This window comes from Hydra viridissima, unplaced genomic scaffold (assembly GCF_058129835.1).
Source record: "Hydra viridissima isolate aposymbiotic clone 2 unplaced genomic scaffold, HvirCarnegie_v1 scaffold_1, whole genome shotgun sequence".
Lineage (NCBI taxonomy): Eukaryota > Metazoa > Cnidaria > Hydrozoa > Anthoathecata > Hydridae > Hydra > Hydra viridissima.
The window spans coordinates 11939937-11961599 of NW_028324300.1; the positions used below are offsets into that span (position 1 = coordinate 11939937).

Consider the following 21663-nt stretch of genomic DNA (forward strand, 5'->3'; position numbering starts at 1 on the left):
TTACATTCTAATTGATATATTTCTAATTTCATTTTTGTACACAAATATTATAAAAATATTAGGTAAATCAGTTAATGTCCTGCTAGAGCCCATATCGGGCGTAAATTTTAAACGACAGACTTATTCAAACTTGATGCCTTGTGCAAGGGGGAGATTTTTACTGTAGTTGATTGTACTAAAAAACAATAAAAATTAGAAAAAAAAACAACCTAAAATTAAAACAAAAACTCCAACGTCTAAGTTAAAAAAACTTACCATGTTGACCTCCTCATGTATTGTTTCCATGCATCGCTACCGGACTCACGCCCTCCACCGGTGTGCTTCTCTCCCCCAAAAGCACCGCCGATTTCAGCTCCGGAAGTTGGAATATTAACATTTACAATACCACAATCTGAGCCTGCAGGACCCAGCCATTTGAAAACACGTTCCATATCTCGAGTGAATAAACTGCTCGATAAACCTAAAAAGAAAAAAAAAAAATTGTTTAAATACAAAATAATATATATAGGATTAACGATTATAATTATTGGAAATGAAAAAAGGAGAGTAAAATAAAAAATCTGGGACGAAAACTCAAAACATTTAAATAGCCAGTACGCTACTTGATTTTAGGAATGAAAAATGATAAACCTTGGTTAACTTCGTTATTCCATTGAATAGCTTCTTCAAAGTTACTGCACTTGATCACATATAATATTGGTGCAAATGTTTCGGTATGAACAACGGGAGCATTATGCGGGATGCCAAAAATAATAGTAGGTTCAACGTAGTTGCCAGGCTGATTTAAAACCTATCATTTAAATTCAAATTAAAAATATAAAATCTTAACAGAAAAAAATCATTGAAAGAAATTGAAAGAAAAAAAAAGAAAAAAAAAAAAAAAAAAAAAAGTAAACTCACACGGCCACCGAAAGCAATTTGTCCGCCCTGGGTTGAATAAATATAATTTATACAATTCTGATAAAAACATTTTTAGATCTGTTAACAACATTCGCAAATTTACCGACTTTTAGAAAACCGGTAATTGATAAATGATATATAGAGATTGTTTATGATTACAAACATTAGAAAATTTAATCAAACAGCAGAACATTTTATTTAAACAGAGAAAAATTTCATAGTCTCATTTCATTGTTTCATCTTCAAATCCTTTTGTTCGCCGAAGTGCACTCGCAAAAAAACGTAGCTAAACACATCGCCATTTTAATCTAAATTTAATTTTAACAAAAATCCAGCGGCAGACTCCACATTTATTGGCATGGACAAAAATGTATTTATCATATATTTAAATGTTTCCTTTCCACATTTTTCTTTTAAAAACACCATTTCCCTTATTACAACATTAAACTAGTGGTTGTTTTGAGAACAGTAGTTGGTTGTTCAATTATTTATATGCTGTCATTTACCGACGAGATTTTGGACGTTTTTGGAAACGTTGTTCACAACTTTGTTTCTAGTTTCATAACGCAAAATTTGTTTTTACTATCGGAATACATACATCATGACTCAAAACTGAATCTTACAAAAATGAATCTAAAAAACAGATTTTGAATATTTATATTAGAAAGAAAAATCTTTTAGAAACAGTTCGACTTATGTTTAATGTAAAATAAAATTCAGTAAAATTTCATTATAGAAACTATTAGTGTAATCAGAAATTTAATATTTATCAAATTACCGGTTTTCATGTCAGTTTGCAATTTTTAGTCAATTTTATTTATTGTGATTACTGCACACAAATATGCTGGAAAATAGGTGAAAATACCTGATCTTTGGCATCTTGTACAGCCTTCTGGAATGCCTCAACTGCTTTTACCGTGTGTAACGGACCGCATAAAATCCCATCTACAAAAAAAAGCGCACAATTTAAAACTTAACATTTCAAATGTAAGTTTTTATTTAAAAAAGAGATCCGTCAACACAACAAAATAAAGCCCAGACCCTCCAGCGGATTTCCTATCTTAATTTGCTTATAGGCCTTCACAATGCGTTCTAATACTCTATCATGAATGGATTCATGAAGGATCTACACACAAAAAAGTAAAAACGAATATTAACAATCTAACCAGAAAAATGAAACGTCATAAAAAAAGATAACAAACTTGCACCAAACACAAGTTTTTTAATTTCATAGGAATTTTTTTTTTTAACATAGCCTTAAATTACACTTGAACTTGATAATCCAGGTAATGTGTTTAAACGTCATAGAATGTAAAACGTCATAAAAAGCTTATTTTCTTTTCAGTTAAACAAACCTGGTAAAGAAAGTTTTGTTGCTGATGGTGGTTTGGTTTAGCTAAACCACCATATGATCATCAGAAAATTGACAAAGAATTTGATAAACCAATGCAGTACATTTTCAAAACATACCAATCTCCTAGTTGTAGTGCACCTCTGGCCAGCGGTACCGACAGCAGCAAAAACTGTAGCTGGGACAACGAGATCCAAATTTGCATCTTCCATTACTAAAAAAAAAAAAAATGTAACTTTAGTTTCACTAAATCCCAAATTGTTTAGTTTTGGATGGATGATAATTCAAAACAAGAGAATCTGTAACAACTTACCAATAATTGCATTGTTACCTCCCAATTCCAGCAAACATTTGCCTAAAACAAAAAAATATTAAATATATAATATGCTACAAAAATATTAATTTATAAAAGTACATAACTCATAAATACATCCTTAATTGAAGAAGAAAAAAAAAACTTTGATTACCAATCATTATTTATATGTTTTTACATTTTTTTTCAAGTTATTCTTTACTATACATCCTATTGGTTAGTCATACAATCGATTTATGAATACTTACTTACCAAACCTATCATTAACCTGTGATGAAACTTTCTGACCAATCTATAAAATAATAAACATGTGTTTTAAACATAAAATAGTAAATAATACAAATTTTTATGAGTTAAAATACTTTGATTTTCTAAATTTAAAACCAGAGCTAATAGTACTTCTCTGCAGTAAACATTGCTGCTGAGAAGTATTATCAACTCAGAGAAGTATTATTGACTGGAGGTGGGAGCCATGGACAGCTGCCTCCTTAATTTTTTTTGGAGAAAGAATTTTTTGGAGGTAGCCAAAAAAAACTTAAAAGCATTTTCAAGGTTTGTTTTTAAATTAAAAAAGCATTACAAAAATTAACTTCCAAGTTAATTTTTCAATGTTAAGTTTAAATGTTTCAATGTTAAGTTTTCAATATTTTTGTACCAAGGTACAAAAATATTGAAAACTTAACATCAGAATTTTGTTATAAATTGCTATTCAAAAAAATTAAGATTTTGTCAGAGTCACTTTTTAACTCTTGGATTTGAACATGAACTTAGATAACTTTAAACTATTCACTATCTGCAAATTATTCTTTAAAAAACTTTAACAGCTTTCACTTGAGTTATGGATAAATATTATTTTTTCCTCTGTTTGATCAACATGAGTTTAAGATCTGTTGCACTATTAAAACTGTTAAAAAATGTGGAATTTAGTATTTCCTTCAAAAACACTTTTAAACATAAAAGTATTTCATTTTTCAGTTAATTGAAATTCAACACAATTTAAGAATTTTTAAAATTAGTCAAAATTTGGCAATATTTGCATCAAATTCATTTTCATTCCTTGTTAAATTAGAAACAAATGTTAAAAACATTTTTAAAAAAATTTCTGCTCCCTAATTGGCAGCTGCCTCTCAACTGGCTGCAGTTGCCAAATGGGAGATGAAAGCTAGAACATTATGCCAACAAAAAACTTTAGGAGGCAACCACAAATGGCTGTAAAAGAAATGTAGTGGCAAGATTTCTGCTGTTCATCAACTCTGCATAAAACTTAAAAAACTTAACTTCTATTTTAATTAAATTACAAAAATAAGAAACCTTAGTGCTCCCAGTGAACGAAAGTAAACTAATATTCTTGTCAGTTGCCATAGCTTCTCTGAATGTAAAAACTGTGCTTTAAAATTTGAACTAACAGTTTAAAAATATAAAAGTTTTTGTCATATTTATCTTGAATTGTTCTCACCCTACATCAGCTCCACCTTGTACTAAAGAGCATATAGCCCCTGGGAGATTGTTATCTTCTAGAACATCAGCCAGAATCCTACAAACATGTTTAAAAGGTTTATAAAATAAATATTTTAAAAACAACCTCTTTAAATTTTTTTCACAAAGTTATTCTTCAACTTTTTTCTTGTATTCTAAGAGGCTGAGAAAAAATGTCCAAAGACCTGAAAATATCTTCATAATAAAACACTGAATTTGCATCAGTTTTTAAATAAAATCCCAAAATTTGAGCAATAAAAAACGAGAAGACTAAGTACAAATAACTAACTTATAAGAATAATCATGAAAAAAATACAGATATAAAATCAAACTGGTGGTAGAAGAAAAAATCAAACAAGTACATTGAATTTAAAACACTTGGTATATTTTTCCAATAGAAGATGTATTAAGTACTCACTTAGTTACAGCTACAGACACAAGTGGAGTTGTTGGTGCACCTTTCCTAAAAACAGAATTGTAATGAAACAAAAATCACATTAAAATATTTTAATTGAAATTTTGTTTTTATAAGTCATTTATAAATTGCCTGGGAAAATTAGTTGTAAAAAGATATTAATTTTTGCTCACCACACTTGAGTGTTACCGCAAACTAAACTAAGAGCAGTGTTCCATCCTGACACAGCTACTGGAAAGTTAAATGCTGTAATAATACCAACCAAACCGAGCGGGTTCCACTGCTCCAAAAGCATATGATTTGAACCTATAAAAGAAAAATGTAACCAGTATGACATTGAAAATTTAATTATTAGGCCATATAAAAAAATATAAAAACACTTTTGTACGTTCAGAGGGAAAAATCTGCCCAGGTAACATCCGAGATAAACCAACAGCATAATCACAAATATCAATATACTCTTGCACTTCACCCATCCCTTCAGGTATTATTTTTCCCATTTCAAGAGAAGTCTGTAAAAATACAAAAATAGTTAAATTAAATTTAAAAAAAAAACAAAAAACACATGTAAATGGAATTAGAAATGTTGAAGTTTAATTAATAGCAATAAAGATAAGTTTCAGCACTCAGCACCTAACAGGTTTTAACTAGCATACCAACTTTCCAAGTGGAAGAAGTTTTCTTCTAAGATGGTCACCAATCTGTCGAACAATTTCCCCCCTTTTAGGAGCTGGAACCTAAATAAATTAGGCCAATTTGATTAACTAGTCAAAACAAAAATAGAGTTTAATTGAATAAGATTGATTTATACAAAGAAAAGCTAAATTCAAAAGTGACTGTCCAATCAAAAACCACATTTTCAAATAATAAAATAGAAAAGATTCTACTCTAAGGGTAAGTTTAAAAACTGACAGAATTGATTTCATCTTAAACTCATTAACTTTAACATTTTTTAACATTAAAAATGAATTCCTTATTATAAAATTCTGAACATAAATTTAAAAACTTAAGTTATTAATAGCTACTTTTGTAGATATTTCCAGGAACTTTAAATTGAGATCTCTACTGGGCTATATTAGAATAGTTATTTATGTCTTATAAAAACAGCAATATTGCTGAAGCAAAGTGAAATTGAAATTTGAAAAAATTCACTAAATCTTCTCCCAAAGAAACAAACACTTCTTATCAATCAAGGAAAAAAAAAAATTAATGACAACATTAAAAAACTAACAACTCCAATTTTTCATTAAAATATAAAATTAACTTGCAACTTTATATTTGAAGTATGTAATTGCTACTAAATTGCTGTTTGCACATAAAATACGCAAACGTTCCATTTTGTGATATATTAAAAGATTAAAAATTAACAAACAAAAAAAAAAAGATAAAAAATTGGAGACAAAAATGTTTGATCTTAAGCTGTAAGCTTCTCTTCTTTTAAACACATGTTTTGGAGTTTTAAACACATGTTTTGGACTGGACAGCCCCTTTAATAAAATACAGACTAAAGAATTCTATAGCATAATTTATAACTAATAATTGGTACTTCTCTCCAGATCTTCCATGCATTCAAAGAAAGTTTTGCTGATTCATAGTAATCTGATGTATTTCCCTAGAAAATTATTCAAACTAACATTAAAAGATCCTTAATAAAGGAATTAAAATATCAAATATTCACAATAAAACACAATTTTTGAACTTTTGTACACAATTTTTGTAGTAAAATTTAAAAAACTTTTTTTTTGAGGAATAGCAGCCATTTCCTATTGCTTTTAGGCATAAGCAGTTGAAAATACTTATGTACAAACAAACCATAGTTCATAATACCAAAATGTAAAACCACACCAAAAATTTAAATCATACCTGCTTAACACGTGCAATAACTTGATTATTTATAGGACACAGCGATTCAACCCACTAAAAAACATATTTTAACATTAAAATATTTGCACTTTTTTAGAATTAACTTGCTTATGAAATGACTAAATGAAAATTAAAAATTTTATAAATAATTAAAGGGGCTGAATATCATTTAAAGCTATCGGTACACTAGCATATTTAAATGCTGTTTTTAAACTAGCTTCTACTTCTTACTGCATTAAGACTTACTTAGCTTCTACTTCTTATTGCATTAAGAATAAATTATTTCTCAAAGCACATAAGTGACTTTCTCTAAATAAGATTCAGTGTGTGGGACAGAACTCTGGGTTATTTGCATACACTTGGTATAAACAATAATAGCATTCTAAAATAATATCACCATCCTTTTCCAGACAATTGAATTACAAGATAATCATTATGCTTGATTAAAAGGTTTCTTTTAAACAAAAACTTTGCAGCAGGATCCAAATTAATATGTTCCTTACCACTTGTGAATTTCTACTCTATCACACTTATCTCTCTTTTTTGTTTTTCTCCTTTTTAACTAAAATAAATTTCAATTTCAATATTTGGACTATTTTTATTCATATTTAATTCATACTTAGATTGTGACAGTCAAGCAACTAATGAACAAAGTACAATATGTTGATGCTCATTAAAAAATGTGTAAACATCAAACTTTCAAATCATCTTTTAAAAACAGTTTTTTACTTGTATATATATATACATATTTATATATATATATATATATATATATATATATATATATATATATATATATATATATATATATATATATATATATATAAAAAGATTACTTCTCCTGAGCCAGACCACTTCCCATTGTACACACCAAGATTGTCTTCTTGCAGCCCAAGATCTTTCAGGAACGAGTATTTTGGGTTATTTACAAGATAAGAACTACTATGCCTTACAACCAATAAATGAGTTTGGAACTGCTGTGAAAAAGATTTAAGCAAGAACATCATTAATTTTACCTATAAAAATAAAGTCATTTAAAATGGCTGGCCAGAAAAGGTTTTAGCAGGGATACTTTCAAACAAGACATTTTTTAAACAAAACATGGTTATATAAAAAAAGTGTAATAAATTTCATAAGAATACAGAAAAAAAAAATATTACAAAATATATAAACCAGAGTTTGTTTGTTTTTTTTTAAAAAAAAACTCAAACCATAAATATAAAAAAAAAAAAAACAATTTCTGTGCAGTTTTTTTTTCAAAATTTAAAAAAACCACTAAAAAAAAATTGCTTTTAAATTTGGAAAGCTCTGCTACTTGAACAAACTAAAATTATTTTTTATAAAGAAAGTTAAAACCTATCTGAATATAAATAAACCTATATAAATAAAGCTGTTTATAAATGCAAAAAATAAAAAAGCCGATCTTTTAAATTACCTTAATTTTATTCACCAAACTTTTACTTAAATAACAACTCTAAATGCTATGAATTTTTCTTTTGTTCATTTGGAATATATAAAATTATTATATATTATAGTGTACCAAGTTCTGGATAAAAAGTTTAAATAAAGATTATAATACATATTGTAACTTTGTTTTTTGAATAAAATAAATATCAATTTTGTTGAGGCTCTGTAAAATATGATTTAGCTTCTTCCCATAACTCTCGTGGAAATCGAAGTTCAAGCCTGGACCGTTGTTCTATGGCCTCCACTGTAACAAAGTTAATAAAAAAACATCAAAAAAACAGGTCTTTTTAAAAAATATCACATAAGTCATTTTCATAAAGATAATAATTACTAAAAAAAATAAATTAAAATAATTTTTTTCTGTTCAAAAAATACTGTTAATTTAAGAGAAAATCTTACCAGTTAATGATTTTTCAGGCTTTACCTCATCTATCTTCTCCTATGATAAAAATAGATTTCAGTCCCAAAATAATCAAAACTTATCACCAAACCAGTAAAAGTTTTTAAGACACAATAAAGTTCAAACCTGCAAGAACAACGCAAGTAGAGACGGAGAAACATCCTGCGAAATGACATTTTTATTTTCACAACTTTTGTAGCACAAACAGATGAGTGTTGGAAACAAAACTGTTTTCAACCTTGTAAAAAAAAAATTTTTTTTTTTCAAAACAATTCAATTGTAAGGCTAAAAAAGCAACAGAAAAAATCAAAAACAAAATAAAATATTTACTTCTAATGAGTGTGCAGTAACAGAAAATATTTTAAAATTTAATTTTACTTTGGGTCACTGAAATATGAGAAAGGTAATGTGCAAAGCTGTTGACCAAGAGAAGGTGCTCGGCCTGTTTGCAAGAAGAGCTATAAAAGTAAAAAGAGATCTTTGTCAGGAAAAAATGAACCAGAAAATTTATAAAGACTCAAACTAAGAAACCGAATGCTAAAATGTTTATTTAGAAATAAAAAAATAAACAAAATGTTAGAAAATTAAAAAAAAAAAAAAAAAAAATACAAAGCAAATAAAAACTAACTTGATTTTCTTCATGAAGCACACAGAAATATCCAACACTAAGAATCACTTCATGAAGAAGATCATCGCACCTTTCACTTGAGGTGTATCTAAAAAAACAATGTTTGCTGCTTTTTTAAAAAGGATTATAATAACGTAAATAAATTAAACAAAACCTAGGTATATAGAACTAACAACAAAATTTTAACAATGCATTTTTACCAACCTAAGCACATAACTGACCACAGAACGATATTGCAATGAAATCCCTTCTTTGCACAAAGTGTTCTACAAAAGGAAATTTCAAAAATATATATCAAATAATATTAGTACCCATATGTTAAATAATAATAGTAGCCATTTTAATCATACATTAAATGATATTTAAATTGTAAATTTTCTGGCACCTAAAAAATAATTTATAATTTGAATGATTGTTTGAATGTTCTTTAAATTTTTAAATTCTTTATTTCTTAGTTTATTATAACAAAATACTCTTTACCAAACATTACACAAAAAATGCTCTTGTTTAAATATTCCAAAAATGCGAACACAAAATTAAAAAAACCATATTGACCTACCTGAAATGCATGAATATCAACTAACGGTAGTGCATTTAATAGCTTAAATGTTGAAGTCAGTAAAATGATAGTATTTTCTGGTAGAGGTAGAGGACTTGGTGGTATACGCATTGTACTCCCTTGATGCAGCAGCAGATACATAAGACCAATCAAACCTATAAAGGTGAAACATTTTTTTAATTTAATAAAAACCATAAAAAGTTTTAACAAAGAAATTAAAAGTGATCAACAGAAGAGAGAAGGTTAAGGGAGAAAAAAATTCTAAAAGCAACTTTACCTAATGCATCGGTTCTACATATAACTTGTGACAGCAATGATACTTCATCTTTTTTTATACTGAACATATCATCTAATCTGAAGATAATTTTAGCTTTTAGAGTAAAATTGCAATGTATGCAAAAGTTTCACAGTAGGTTAATATTATTAAAAGTAATATTTCAAAAAATATTTATAAGGAAGGAAAAATTTACTAGCACAAATGTTTGGGAACATTTTTGAAAACAATTTATAACATTTTCCTAATAATTTTCCTACATTTTTGGAATATAGGAAACAATAAGAGATTCTATAAAATATTTGATTATTCAATGATTTAACTAAAAATATTTTAGAACAAGTAAACTAATTTATATTTTAAATTAAAAAGAGGCAACTACTCATGCATAAAATTTGATTTTCTGAACTGTTCTAAACCAAACAAATTTCCTATAGCAAATCAGCATCTCTTTAATGTGTTACACTTTAAAGTTAGTCATATAGTACAGGAAATTTGATGCGATGGAAAAAAAACAAGATATGTTCAGAAAGACCTAAAATTAATAAAAAAAAGAGACAATAGGTAACTCATTAATTTGTCTGAAGCACAACCTAAAAGGGATAATGTAGCTTTGAATTCTGAAATGCCTTTGAATTAAAAAGTAAATTGGCATGTAGACACAGCAAAATGAAGGCTACATTAAGCCAATTTATTTGCTACATAACTAGTAAAGAAAACATTAATTTCTATGAAGAATAAAAAGACCCATATTGAATTTGTCACGCTATTCAAATCAGGTGGATATCAGTTGGTAACTATGAAACATGGAAAAGGAAATGTGATATTTTTACAAATTGTTTCCAAGCTTTTGTGTGGATAAATTTTTCATTCTTAATATTTACTTCTATGATAACGTAAAAATTTTTTTATATTTATTATTAACTTCTATGGTAACGTAAAAGATTTTTTTAAAGCAAAATATCATGTTTTATATTATTAATCTTCTGTGAAAGTTTCAGTCCAATTGGACAAATAGAAAAAGAAAAAAAAACAACTAACATTTATACAAATAAATTAAACAAAAAAACAAACACATCATTTCCAAACTTTTGCATGCTACAGTTAGTAATTCTTTTCTTGGAGCCCAATCATGTAAAACTACACAAGTTTAAAAAATCGTGTTTGAGAGAACACAAATAATCCTTACTCTTAATCTGAAAAAGTAATACTTTACCTAACACTACAGATGACAATTGATTTATAAAAATCAACAATTGATTTGATTATTGAAAAAATATTTGAATCATCAATTGTTGTTTGTAGGTCACCATAAACATTTACTAACTTCTCAAGAATGCCGTTGCAAACCACATAGCTATAAATTTAAAAACAAACAAAATATTAAAAGATTAATACTAACATATTAATAATGACAATATAACAGTAATTTATTACAGTTAATTAAAATAATAGAAATTCTTAGATATAATAGTAACCAAAAAAGTGAAAATCATGGTTTTTTGCTAAAATTTTATGCTTAAAAAAAAAGCTTGAGCTTTACCCTAACAATAAAACTGATCAACTGGACTGAAAATACATTCAAGTACAGAAACCTTGTTACATCATTTTAGCATAAATAATAAAATATTTTTAATACAAAACTATTCCTTATCTACTATGTTTTTTTTAGATGCTGATGTCCTTTTAATATCTTAAAAAAGTGAATGCTACCAAAAGAAACAAAATTTGTTAAAAGCTAAAATTAATTATTTATCAAATTGTATTTTTTTTTAATCGAACCTTATCAAGTCTGTTAGTCTTTGCATACTATTACTAATTTGATTTTCACTTGGCCACTTTGGATAAAATGGAGATATTATTGCTGCAATGGTCTCCATTATGACAATCACCAATGAACAGTCAGCTTGAAGTAATTGAAAAGTTGATAATTCTGTGACACAATCATGGTTATTATTTTGTTCATTAACTTTTTTTGGCTGAAAAAAAAAAAAAAAAAAAAAAAAAAAAAAAAGTATAACAAATGGAATTAATACTGAAAATAATACAAATAAATTCATCATAGAAAGATTGTGACCATCATCTTTTGAATTTTTAGATAAATTCTATAAAGATATTAATTTGTCAAATTTCTGTTATGTAATTGCTAAAAATACATTGACATTTAAAAGACAATGAAGTATTGGGGTACAAATAAGTTTTGAGGTTTTTTTTTTTTTTTTTTTTAAACTTTGAAGCTAAATTCAGAGAGAAACTGGTATAACGTATTTTATACAAAGCATTGTTAATTGTTAGCTATGACTTTTCCCCATTTATTAGGTAGCATACAAATTCCATGTTGAAACAATTTCTATTCTTTTGAAGCAACTCTAGAATTAACACAATTTTCTACTTCTTTGTAAGAAGTGAAGTGCTTTTAAGTTAGGCCATGAGCCATTGACTGGAACAAGTGGTAGTCAAAAGGAGCAATATCTGGTAAATACAGGGAGGGGGAGGGGGGATAGCACATTTAATTGAAGTACCTCCATAGTGTTTTAGATGGCTTTTGCATTATTTGGTTGAGCATTTTTGTGCAGAAAGATCACATAGTCTTGTCTTTTGGCACATTGGGGACATTTTTAGCAAGCTCTTCTTAAGTTTGGCATAAATCCTGGTCCAATAACACCTCCAACTCAGCATCTTCAAACTTTACTTCCCTCCCATTGCATTTTTTATGGCTGGTCAAATTGCTACTTTTAAAAAGCTAGAACCAGTACTCAAATGTTTTTATCAATGGAGCATGTTCCCAACATGCCTCACACAGCTATCAATATCTATCAGCTGCATCTTTTTTCAAATTAAAACAAAAAAGCAGCACTTCCTGCAAATTGTGTTTCATTGGCACAAAGATTGACACAAAGTTTAGAGTGTTAGAAAAATAGGTTAGAGTACAAAGAGAGTATGCTGCTTACACTTCAGTGGCATGACACATACTGTTTTTTAGCCAGAAATGATGTAACTACAAGATGGTCTAATGCAATTTAATGTTAGTTACACCATCTTTTGTAAACCCAATAAAACTTATTTGCACTCCCAATCAGTGATATTTTCATTAACGTGAAGTAAAATTTGAAGTAAAAATAATTGATTTCGTTAATGTGAATAAAAATTTAAAATTAGGATATAACTGAAGAACGAAAACTGAAATAGAATTGAATATAAGCATCAAAAAACGAAAATAGGAATAGAATTAAGAATTATTAACGAACGAAAATTATTGAATATTAAAAAAGTTTTGATGCAATAATTAGTTTTTTTTGACAATTAGTTTACAAACTTTACATACTTGGTTTGAAATTGGAGCACATGTTTGACCATAACGATGATATTTGAAATGATTATAGAATGTATTAATGGACCACAAAACTGGTCACGTGCTTGTCATTACGTTAAGTATAAATTCAATGCGTCCAATCTTTTGTTGTAAAATAAAATAAAAATCTATAGATTCTTAAGAGTTTCAAATCAATCAATAACAGAATAATGAGTTTATCAAGGTTGTTGGCTGGTAGGAAGCGTGACAGTCCTGTATGGAAATTCTTCGTTTACGATGAAAAAACTGACAAATCCACGTGTCTAGTACAGGACATAAATAATGAGAGCGCGTGTGGCGCATTTCTTGCCGGAAAAAATTCCAGTAAATTAGTAGCGCACATTCAGAGAATACATAAAGAGACACACAAATGTTACACGGATGAAAAGAAAAAACGAAATGCAGAAAAAATGTTTTTGAAACGTAAAATTGATGAAATCAATTCTACATCTTCCCGAAATAGTGGAAAGACAAAAACCCAGAAAATAAGAGAGAGCTTTGAACACCGAATCACCGCGTGGCCAACGGACTCAAGTGAATATCAAGTGCGTCAGGATAGCGTGATTGAAATGATTGTTAATACCAGCTATCCAATGGTATTGCTAGATCAGCCGTCGTTTCGAAAGATGATAAAAACGCTTGACCCAAAATTTAAATTGCCAGGTAATAATTAACACAACTAAATTTTTAAATTATTGTTTTAGATTCATTCAATGCTAAACATTTTTTAAATGTTTACCTGTAATTATAGTATCATTAATGTAACACTATAGTAACTAACTACACAAACTGATGTGCATTAAATTTTAACTGATTTAAATTTTATATTGCAGGGTCTGCAACACTGAACAAGCAGATAAACGAGCGTTTTCTTCGACAATCTGCACAACTGAAAGACTTGATAAATCGTACACGCAAAGTAACAATTTGTCTTGATGGTTGGACGAAGAAGGGTCTCACAGCATCGTTCCTTGGAATATCTGCTTGTTTCTATGACACCACCATTGATAAAACACAACATGCTTTCCTAAATTTGATGGAACTCCAACATCCCCACACGGGTGAGATGCTTGCCGAATGTTTAAAGAAATGTCTTGACCAGTGGGGTATTAGAGAAAATCAAGTTATGTTGATTGTTTCAGACAACGGGTCGAATATGGTTAAAGCCATCAGGCTCTTACAGGAAGTGCATGCAGCTAAGAAATCTGACGAATCTGAATCTTATGAGTTTGAATCTGACGAGTCTGAACATGAAACTGATGAGGAAGAGATCCAGTCTCAGTCAGAACAAACTGATTTATTCCTACCAGATCATATTCCATATCGTCGAATGCCCTGTATGGCTCACACACTCCAGCTTCTCATAAAACCAGTTTATGAACATTATAGTGCAACCATCTTAGAAACGAGACAAGTTGTATCAAGAATTAGGAAATCAAGTGTGGCAATTGAGAAACTTATTGACAAGTGTGGGAAGTCTGTGATAACTGACTGCACCTCAAGATGGAACAGTACATATCAGATGATTGACCGGCTGTTGAAAATAAAGACATCGGTGAATGAAAATCTTACAGAAATCGGTACATATTATTTTATTATTTATGTTATTAGTGTATATAAATTGTTTTCGGAAATTTATTAAATCTACAAAATTGTGTCTTACCTTATTTAAACTAAAAAAACGAAAATGTTAATAAATTGTAAGTTCATTAGTCATTATCATTAAAAAACAAGACAGGGTATATAGTCTTTAAATTAGGTTTACTAAAAACACGGAAAGACTTTACCCTGCCTTTTAAATCGCATCACAACAGAATGGAAAAATGAGACGTACATCAATGGCAATTATTAGTTATTACAATTGTTATTAGTAAACTTTAATTACAGATAGTTTACTTAAATTTAGGAATCGACACATTCAAAGCAAGTGAATGGGTTCGTCTTCAAAACATTTCTTCACTTTTGGAACCATTTGCAGTACAAACAGATATACTTCAGACCGATGCCCAGTCTCTTTCACAGGTTCTACCATCTATACTCAATTTGGAATGCCATTTACAAGAATATCCTATCAACAAGTCTTTGACAGCAAATCTTCTTGGAGATCTACGTCAACGGTTTCAATCAATTCTGCAGCCGGACTCAGATACGTTTAATCCTCTTCCGTCTGCTGCATGTTTGTTAGATCCAACCGTTGCTGTCTTTATCCTCACACCGGAAATGGGCACCTTGCTCCATGCAGCAAAGATTTATATAATAAAAGTTTGTGGAGTAGAACAAGAATTACAAGCTGCTGCTGAGTCAAATGGATCTGAATGTGAATTTGCTGCCATAAAGCGCTTTAAGTTCTTGTCAAATAAAATCTTTACAAAAGAAGGAAAGATTTATAACCAAGACAATATCACTGTTGCAAGTCAGCTGTCAAGGTATTTGGTTGACATAAGCGGTGATGAAGCGCTGACAAGTAACGGCCTGCTCTTTTGGAAACAAAACAAAAGCAAGTATAGCAAGATTGCAATTTTGGCTGAAGATTTACTGTCCGCCCCAGCATCACAGGCATTTGTAGAAAGGATTTTTTCACTTTGTGGAATTTTAACTGTTGGTCGCCGCAATTGAATGAAAAAATCATTAGAGATGAGAGTTTTTATGAAACTGAACAAAAACTTGTAATTATAATTCAACCAGATATTTTCTTTCAATTTCAAAAAAAAAAATCTTATTATAACTCAATTGAATCTTTGAATGACTATTTTATGACTATTTGTATGGTTATTTAGATGTTTATTATTAAATTAAAAAATTTTTAAATTTTTTTCTTGAAACTTATGTATTACATTATTTCTTGAAATAATGATAGGGGAGACCGGGGCTAGTTGTCAGCAGGGGTAAGTTGACGAATTGCGTTTATCTGCAGAGTCTTTTATCAAAAAGTATCAGAAATCTCAGGGAACTTTCCTAATTGACCATTTCATCTTGGGTCCTATGAATAAAACTACTATAAATATTCCAGTCACAATTAATTTACTATTATCAGTCAGGTTTTTTTAGTAGTTGTCGTTTTTCAGGATCTTTAGGCAGTTTATTGAAAGGTATTTGGGGTTTATTGGAAAAATTTTCACAGGGGAAGCTGGAAAACAAAAATATCTTTATAAAATCAATTTTTTTAAAATTATTATTTGTAACAATATTAAAAAAATTTATTTTTACAAAAAAAAATTTTTTTAATTTATTTTTTACAAAAAAATTTTTTTAGTGGATTTTGCTACCAGGAACAAAGGTGGGGTGTTGTTTTGGCTTCATATTCGAACTACTAACTGCTTCTAGCTCATAGAAATATTAAAAAATTTTTATAAATTTTTACTCACTAATACGTTTGTAATCTTTATTATAGTTTGCGCCAACTTACCACGGGGTGGGGTAAGTTTTTTTTTTTTTAAGGCCCCGGAAAGAGCCATAAGATTTTTTTTTTTGAATGCAACAAGTACAAGTTACCCAAATTCATACACTTCAAGACTACACTTTAATTTTTTCAAAAAAATGTGTCGTTAGGACTACTAATTGCTGTGAAATTTGATAGAAGTAAAATATGAACTGATTTAGAAACTGAAATAAGAATTAAAATGATTGAAATCATAAAAACTGAACTGAAATTTCATCAGAACTGATTCAAAAGAAGTAAAATTAAAATTAGAAATTAAATCAATGCTTCAAGAACTAAGTAAAATTGGAAATTGAAATTATATTTAGAACTTAAATATCACTGCTCCCAATAAGACAATCAAAAGATAACAAATCAATAACCATACATTGAGTGCAACAGACAGCAAATCCACCAAAATACTCAGCTTGTTACCAAGTAACATGTAATTGCAGTTTTCCGAGCACCCAATACATGCAACTTTAATTGCTCTGATAGCAAGTTTAACAGTTCTATAAACAAATTTTTTTTTAACTTTTCTTTCAATTTTAATGTTTGATAATTGCAAATGATTAAAAAAAATTTACCTTGCAGCTAAACTTTTTTCTGTTTTGTCGATGTTTGATGTATCCCACAACAATAAAACTCGAGATAATACTGCTAAGCCTCCCAAATGGCAAAATACTTTTTGGTCATTGATATTCTAAAAAAAATATTTTTACAGACAAAAAAAGTAATTAATTCATATCATTTTGGAGAAAGCTAAAGTTAAAAAAAAAAAAATGAATACTTTTTTTTTCACTTTTTACTAAATATTACATAATTCACTAATAGTTACATAACATGGTAACAATTTTCACAAAAGAATTGATCTTAAACTGACCTGATTTAATCTGTATGAATTTGCATTAGGGAAATAGTAAAAATTCAATATAAAACTGCTTGCATTATGATTAAATGTTGCAAATATTGCTGTACATAGTATACAACATTTGTAATACAAAAAGTGCTGCTTCTTAAAATTAAAATCTACACAGGTCTAAGTCATGTTCATGAACAATACCAGAGATTATCTTTCTACAGCCTGCTATTATCAACATGAAAAGCAAAATACTTTTTCAGCACAAAAAATGAGCTCCTCTGTATAAACTGGTTTTAAAATTTTACAAAACACACTTCATAAAATATTGTTTCCTTGTCTTTAAAAATAATAGTAAGTACATACTGATTCATCCAGTGAGCGTAGAATTTCATTCAATGATTTATCAAGCAAAGAAACTTTGTTTTTTGGCCACACAACATCAGAATGTCCTTGTAAAACATTGTTGATATCTTTTAATGCTTTCTGTAACCTAGAGTAAATAAAGTTTTAATGGTTTCTACTGCCTCGAGAAACAAAATAATTTAAAACTCAAGAACAATAGAAATCACAACATAAAATCAATAAAATTATGGATTTTAATGAGAATAACTCACTTTCCTCTTTTAGATGATTCTATTCCTTTTGCATTTATTTGAAATGATGCCTCAAAATCTTTTCCCCTAAATTATAAACAAGAAATACTTTACTACATAAAACACATATGTTTGTTTGTATGTATGTATGTATGTTTGTATGTATGTATGTATGTATGTATGTATGTATGTATGTATGTATGTATGTATGTATGTATGTATGTATGTATGTATGTATGTATGTATGTATGTATGTATGTATGTATGTACATGAATGCATGCATGCAGTTTGTTTTTTTGAAGCTTCATAGACTTCTTAAATTTCTAATCTATTTCTTATCTAATCTATTTTTTTTTTAAGCATTATGGTAGTGCACAGTGGGCCAGGTGGTGGACTGAAGTAAAAAAAAAGACATTCTCAAAAATGACATTATTATATACCATTTTATAGTTTAAACATCCAGCTTTTATAAAATGTATGTATTTTTGTGTAACTATCATGCCATTTGCATTTTAAGCTGTTGATAAAAAAATATTTTGATAAAAATTTTTTTTTTTCAAAATATTTTTTTAAGTTTAATAACATTTTTTGTGTTACTAATAAGCATAAAATAATTAATAATTTTAAAACCTCTTTTTTTATTGCATAGTTCAAGTATTATCTTTCAAATGAGCTATTGCAAAACTATTTTGCACGTCAGTTATGTCAAATAAATTGATTTCAAATGATGGCGTATTTAGAGTACATTTTTTAGTTAAAATTTCACTTAAAAAATCATATACATATGCGGTCCAAGGTGGTCCAGTTATTTGAGACATGAAATACGTTGTCCAATATGTACCTTATCAATATAAGTTTTGATTTAATTTCCGCAGATGTCAGCATGGTCTTTATTACTGATTTTTACAAGTTAAATGATGCATCCAATTTTATGTGGCAAAAACATTATATGCATTTTATTCAAAATGGTTATGTAATAATTGGGTCTCAGTGAGACTAGATTAGTGTTAAAGACTTATTTTAATAATTATACATCTTAAAATAACTTTTTATTATATTTTTTAAATGTGTACATGTCATTTATATTTTTAGATTGTGTAGTTAAAACATGAAATTGATATTTATTCATATGTAATACAAGAAAGCTTGAAGGCTAACTTCCTAATACTTTAGTTGATTCTAATGTTTTAGATGCTGTTGCAAACGACATCAATTTAATTGCAAATAATAACTTAACTACTTTCATGAACCATCTTCGACAAAAGTGGCATATATGCAAAAGCTCTGAAGTTCGTTTCAAAGAGAATAACAAGAACTAATGCAAGGACAAGGTTTCTATTAAATAAAAAAGAAAAAAATACAAAAACAAATAAAAGAACAACTTGGACTTGTTATTGATGCCCCTAAGTCTTTCAAGCACTTTCGTGGTTCAGGTACATCGAATGATGGAAATACTGGGAGGTTTTTTGAAAATGCTCAAATAGTATCTAGCAATATTGGATTTGATTTATGCTTAATGAATATGATTTACAAAAACTATCCTTAGGATTACAAATCAATCCAGATGCTTTCCAAGTGTATTGTGTAAATGTTACAAATAGATATGTAGAATTGTATTATGGTATTATATGCCACAAAGTTACAAATAGATATGTAGAATTGTATTATGGTATTATATGCCACAAAGTTTACATTGTATTTTATCACATGGACATGAAGTTGTACGACAATTTTCATTACCTACTGGATTGCTTTCTGAAGAAGCTCAAGAATCATGCAACAAGAATTTTAGGAAATTTTGAGAGCATTTTTCACACAAATGTTCCAAGAAAAAAACTAACATGGCTGTTTTAAGAAGGCTTCTTTGTTCCTCAGACCTACTTATCAGTAGTTATAGAAGAAAAAAAACGCTCAAGCAAAAAGAAACCATTCAATCCAGAAGTGATACAACTTTTAAAACCACCTTTATTTTCTGTTACATCATAATCAATACACTTTGAATATTTAAGAAAATTTGCTTTTGTGAAAAACATAAAAAAAAAAAAAAAAAAATTTTTAACCACAACATTTAAAGGTTTAAGCTTTAATTTCTTTTTTTATATGGAGTAGGTATTTTTAAGAAATATAAAATTGAGTCCTGGAACTGTATAAAAACACCTAAAATTGTTAATTGGCTATTTATTTAATATTTCAAATGCATAAAATAGTTTTCAATCAAAGTGCCACATTAATATTAGTCTATTTTATAACTTTGTTGTTTTAAGAAAGTCACTTAAGCTAACAACTATGCAAAATGAAGCATTTCAGGTGATCCTATCAACCAAATAAAAAACCCAACAGTGCCACTACATTTGTAGCATGAAAAATACTTAATCTGGTAATTTTGGGGGTAATACAATAAATGTTTTAAATGTTATTACTATTTTCCAGTTAATAATGATTTTGGTAAATAAAATGTTGCTAGGTATCCATAGCAAGCAAGAATTTAAACTAATGGCACCATTGAAACCGTAATACTTGAATTAGTAAACAGTGAAAAAATCTTTTTTATATAACAAGTTTGAACCAAAATTTCGACCAAAACAGAAAAAGTAAAAGGTTGCTGAAGCAGAAATTTCGGGTTCGGTTTTGGCCGAAACCAATACTAAAGCTGAAAGTTTCCAATTGATATAATTAGTGACAACATTTCAGCTAGACAATATTTTAATTACATAAAAACTATTTATTATTATTAAAAAAAGTGGACTTTCCTGAATTTTAATTGAATTAACCACAACTACTATAACTATTTAAAGAAAAAAAACTTTTTCTTTTTTAAAAAATTAAAAATTTTTTAGAATGCTTTTGTTTTTATTCAAAAAAATAAACAGTTGAATTGTCCTCCTAACCGCCTGAACCATTTTCAACAACTTAATCTAAAAAATGGCGTTAAAAAATAGACGATTTTTAGTTTTTATCAATATTTTAATCAAAAAATTAAGAAAATATATTGCAAAAAAACTTAAATTAACATTTAGTTATATCTAATACAAAATATTGTAAAATATCTAATATAAAATAACTTATTATTTAGTCATATCTAATATAAAATATTGCAGAATATCAAAAAGTTTCGAAAACCAAACAATATTTTACTGGAACGTATTGAATCATATCAAAACTCAAGAAATATTGCTATACATTTTAAAATAATAATTCATGCGATATTTATCGCTAAAAGCAATCATATCGTGCATATAGAAGCCCAAATGATATATTTATCGAAATCATAACGAAACATATTGGATCATACCAATTCATATTGAAAACAATTATCGTAAAAAATATTGGTAGTTTCGATATTTCGATAACGATTCGCAGATGCTTAACTTTTTTATATTCTAAAATCTTTTTTCAAATGTCTAATTCTTAGAATTAGATGTTTGAAAATAAAAATTAGTAAAAAAGTTAGGTGACTATTTATTGTTACATTGTTGTTTATGCTAATTGACTTATTTCATCTTATATAAAATGCTTGATTGAATTATTGATAGCAATTGAATTGACTACTGCAAGCATCCCTGCCAACATAGAGAGTATTTTAAAAATATATCTAAAAACTACCCTATTTAAAAGCTTTGCTTAAAACTCTCAGTTGAAACTTCCATTTCTGAAAATGATCTAAGATACTTTATGAAATCTATCAATACAATTAAAATGAAATCAATTATGAAAATTCCTTTACAATAGAAATTACAAAATCAACTTTTTTAAATTGCTTAATTTTGTGACAGTAAGGAGTTAGTATTACA

At 28.1% G+C, this 21663-nt stretch overlaps 3 protein-coding genes across 9 annotated transcripts in view; 1 reads left to right on the top strand and 2 right to left on the bottom strand.

Annotated features, from left to right (window-relative positions):
• Positions 1 to 7370, bottom strand: LOC145187454 (alpha-aminoadipic semialdehyde dehydrogenase-like). 2 transcript variants are annotated; one of them, XR_016456101.1, is made up of 18 exons: positions 7155 to 7370; positions 6319 to 6372; positions 6002 to 6067; positions 5112 to 5192; positions 4844 to 4967; positions 4629 to 4761; positions 4459 to 4503; positions 4021 to 4098; positions 3876 to 3933; positions 2817 to 2856; positions 2565 to 2606; positions 2256 to 2465; positions 1942 to 2026; positions 1766 to 1845; positions 901 to 927; positions 631 to 790; positions 256 to 460; positions 1 to 175 (listed from the first exon to the last, which is right to left on the bottom strand). XR_016456101.1 is itself a non-coding variant. In XM_090099382.1 (18 exons), exons 1-18 carry the CDS (start codon positions 7323 to 7325, stop codon positions 121 to 123), a joined length of 1599 nt encoding a protein of 532 aa, XP_089955508.1. In that variant the 5' UTR covers positions 7326 to 7369; the 3' UTR covers positions 1 to 120. The 2 variants fall into 2 exon arrangements, 1 of the variants encoding a protein (XP_089955508.1); XM_090099382.1 differs by having other exon boundaries at positions 2371 to 2465; positions 7155 to 7369.
• Positions 7151 to 21663, bottom strand: part of LOC145187327 (S phase cyclin A-associated protein in the endoplasmic reticulum-like) — a 25156-nt gene continuing 10643 nt past the window's right edge. For 2 of the 6 annotated variants that reach the window (XM_090099331.1, XM_090099323.1), the window contains exons 20-33: positions 17893 to 17958; positions 17642 to 17768; positions 17004 to 17119; positions 16805 to 16928; positions 11429 to 11625; positions 10863 to 11003; positions 9650 to 9726; positions 9373 to 9527; positions 9018 to 9079; positions 8814 to 8901; positions 8564 to 8643; positions 8312 to 8423; positions 8185 to 8224; positions 7151 to 8029 (exon numbers count right to left, since the gene is read on the bottom strand). In XM_090099331.1, coding sequence (XP_089955457.1) covers positions 7932 to 8029; positions 8185 to 8224; positions 8312 to 8423; positions 8564 to 8643; positions 8814 to 8901; positions 9018 to 9079; positions 9373 to 9527; positions 9650 to 9726; positions 10863 to 11003; positions 11429 to 11625; positions 16805 to 16928; positions 17004 to 17119; positions 17642 to 17768; positions 17893 to 17958 — 1483 coding nt within the window. In that variant the 3' untranslated portion in view covers positions 7151 to 7931. Of the gene's footprint in view, positions 8030 to 8184; positions 8225 to 8311; positions 8424 to 8563; positions 8644 to 8813; positions 8902 to 9017; positions 9080 to 9372; positions 9528 to 9649; positions 9727 to 10663; positions 10787 to 10862; positions 11004 to 11428; positions 11626 to 11852; positions 12716 to 12971; positions 13101 to 16759; positions 16929 to 17003; positions 17120 to 17641; positions 17769 to 17892; positions 17959 to 21663 lie in introns of those variants that run through there. The other 4 variants (XM_090099338.1, XR_016456092.1, XR_016456088.1 and 1 more) reach the window with 4 other exon arrangements.
• On the top strand, positions 13350 to 15614 carry LOC149893359 (uncharacterized). Its single transcript, XM_090100973.1, has 3 exons — positions 13350 to 13661; positions 13832 to 14578; positions 14905 to 15614. Exons 1-3 carry the CDS (start codon positions 13409 to 13411, stop codon positions 15612 to 15614), a joined length of 1710 nt encoding a protein of 569 aa, XP_089957099.1. The 5' UTR covers positions 13350 to 13408.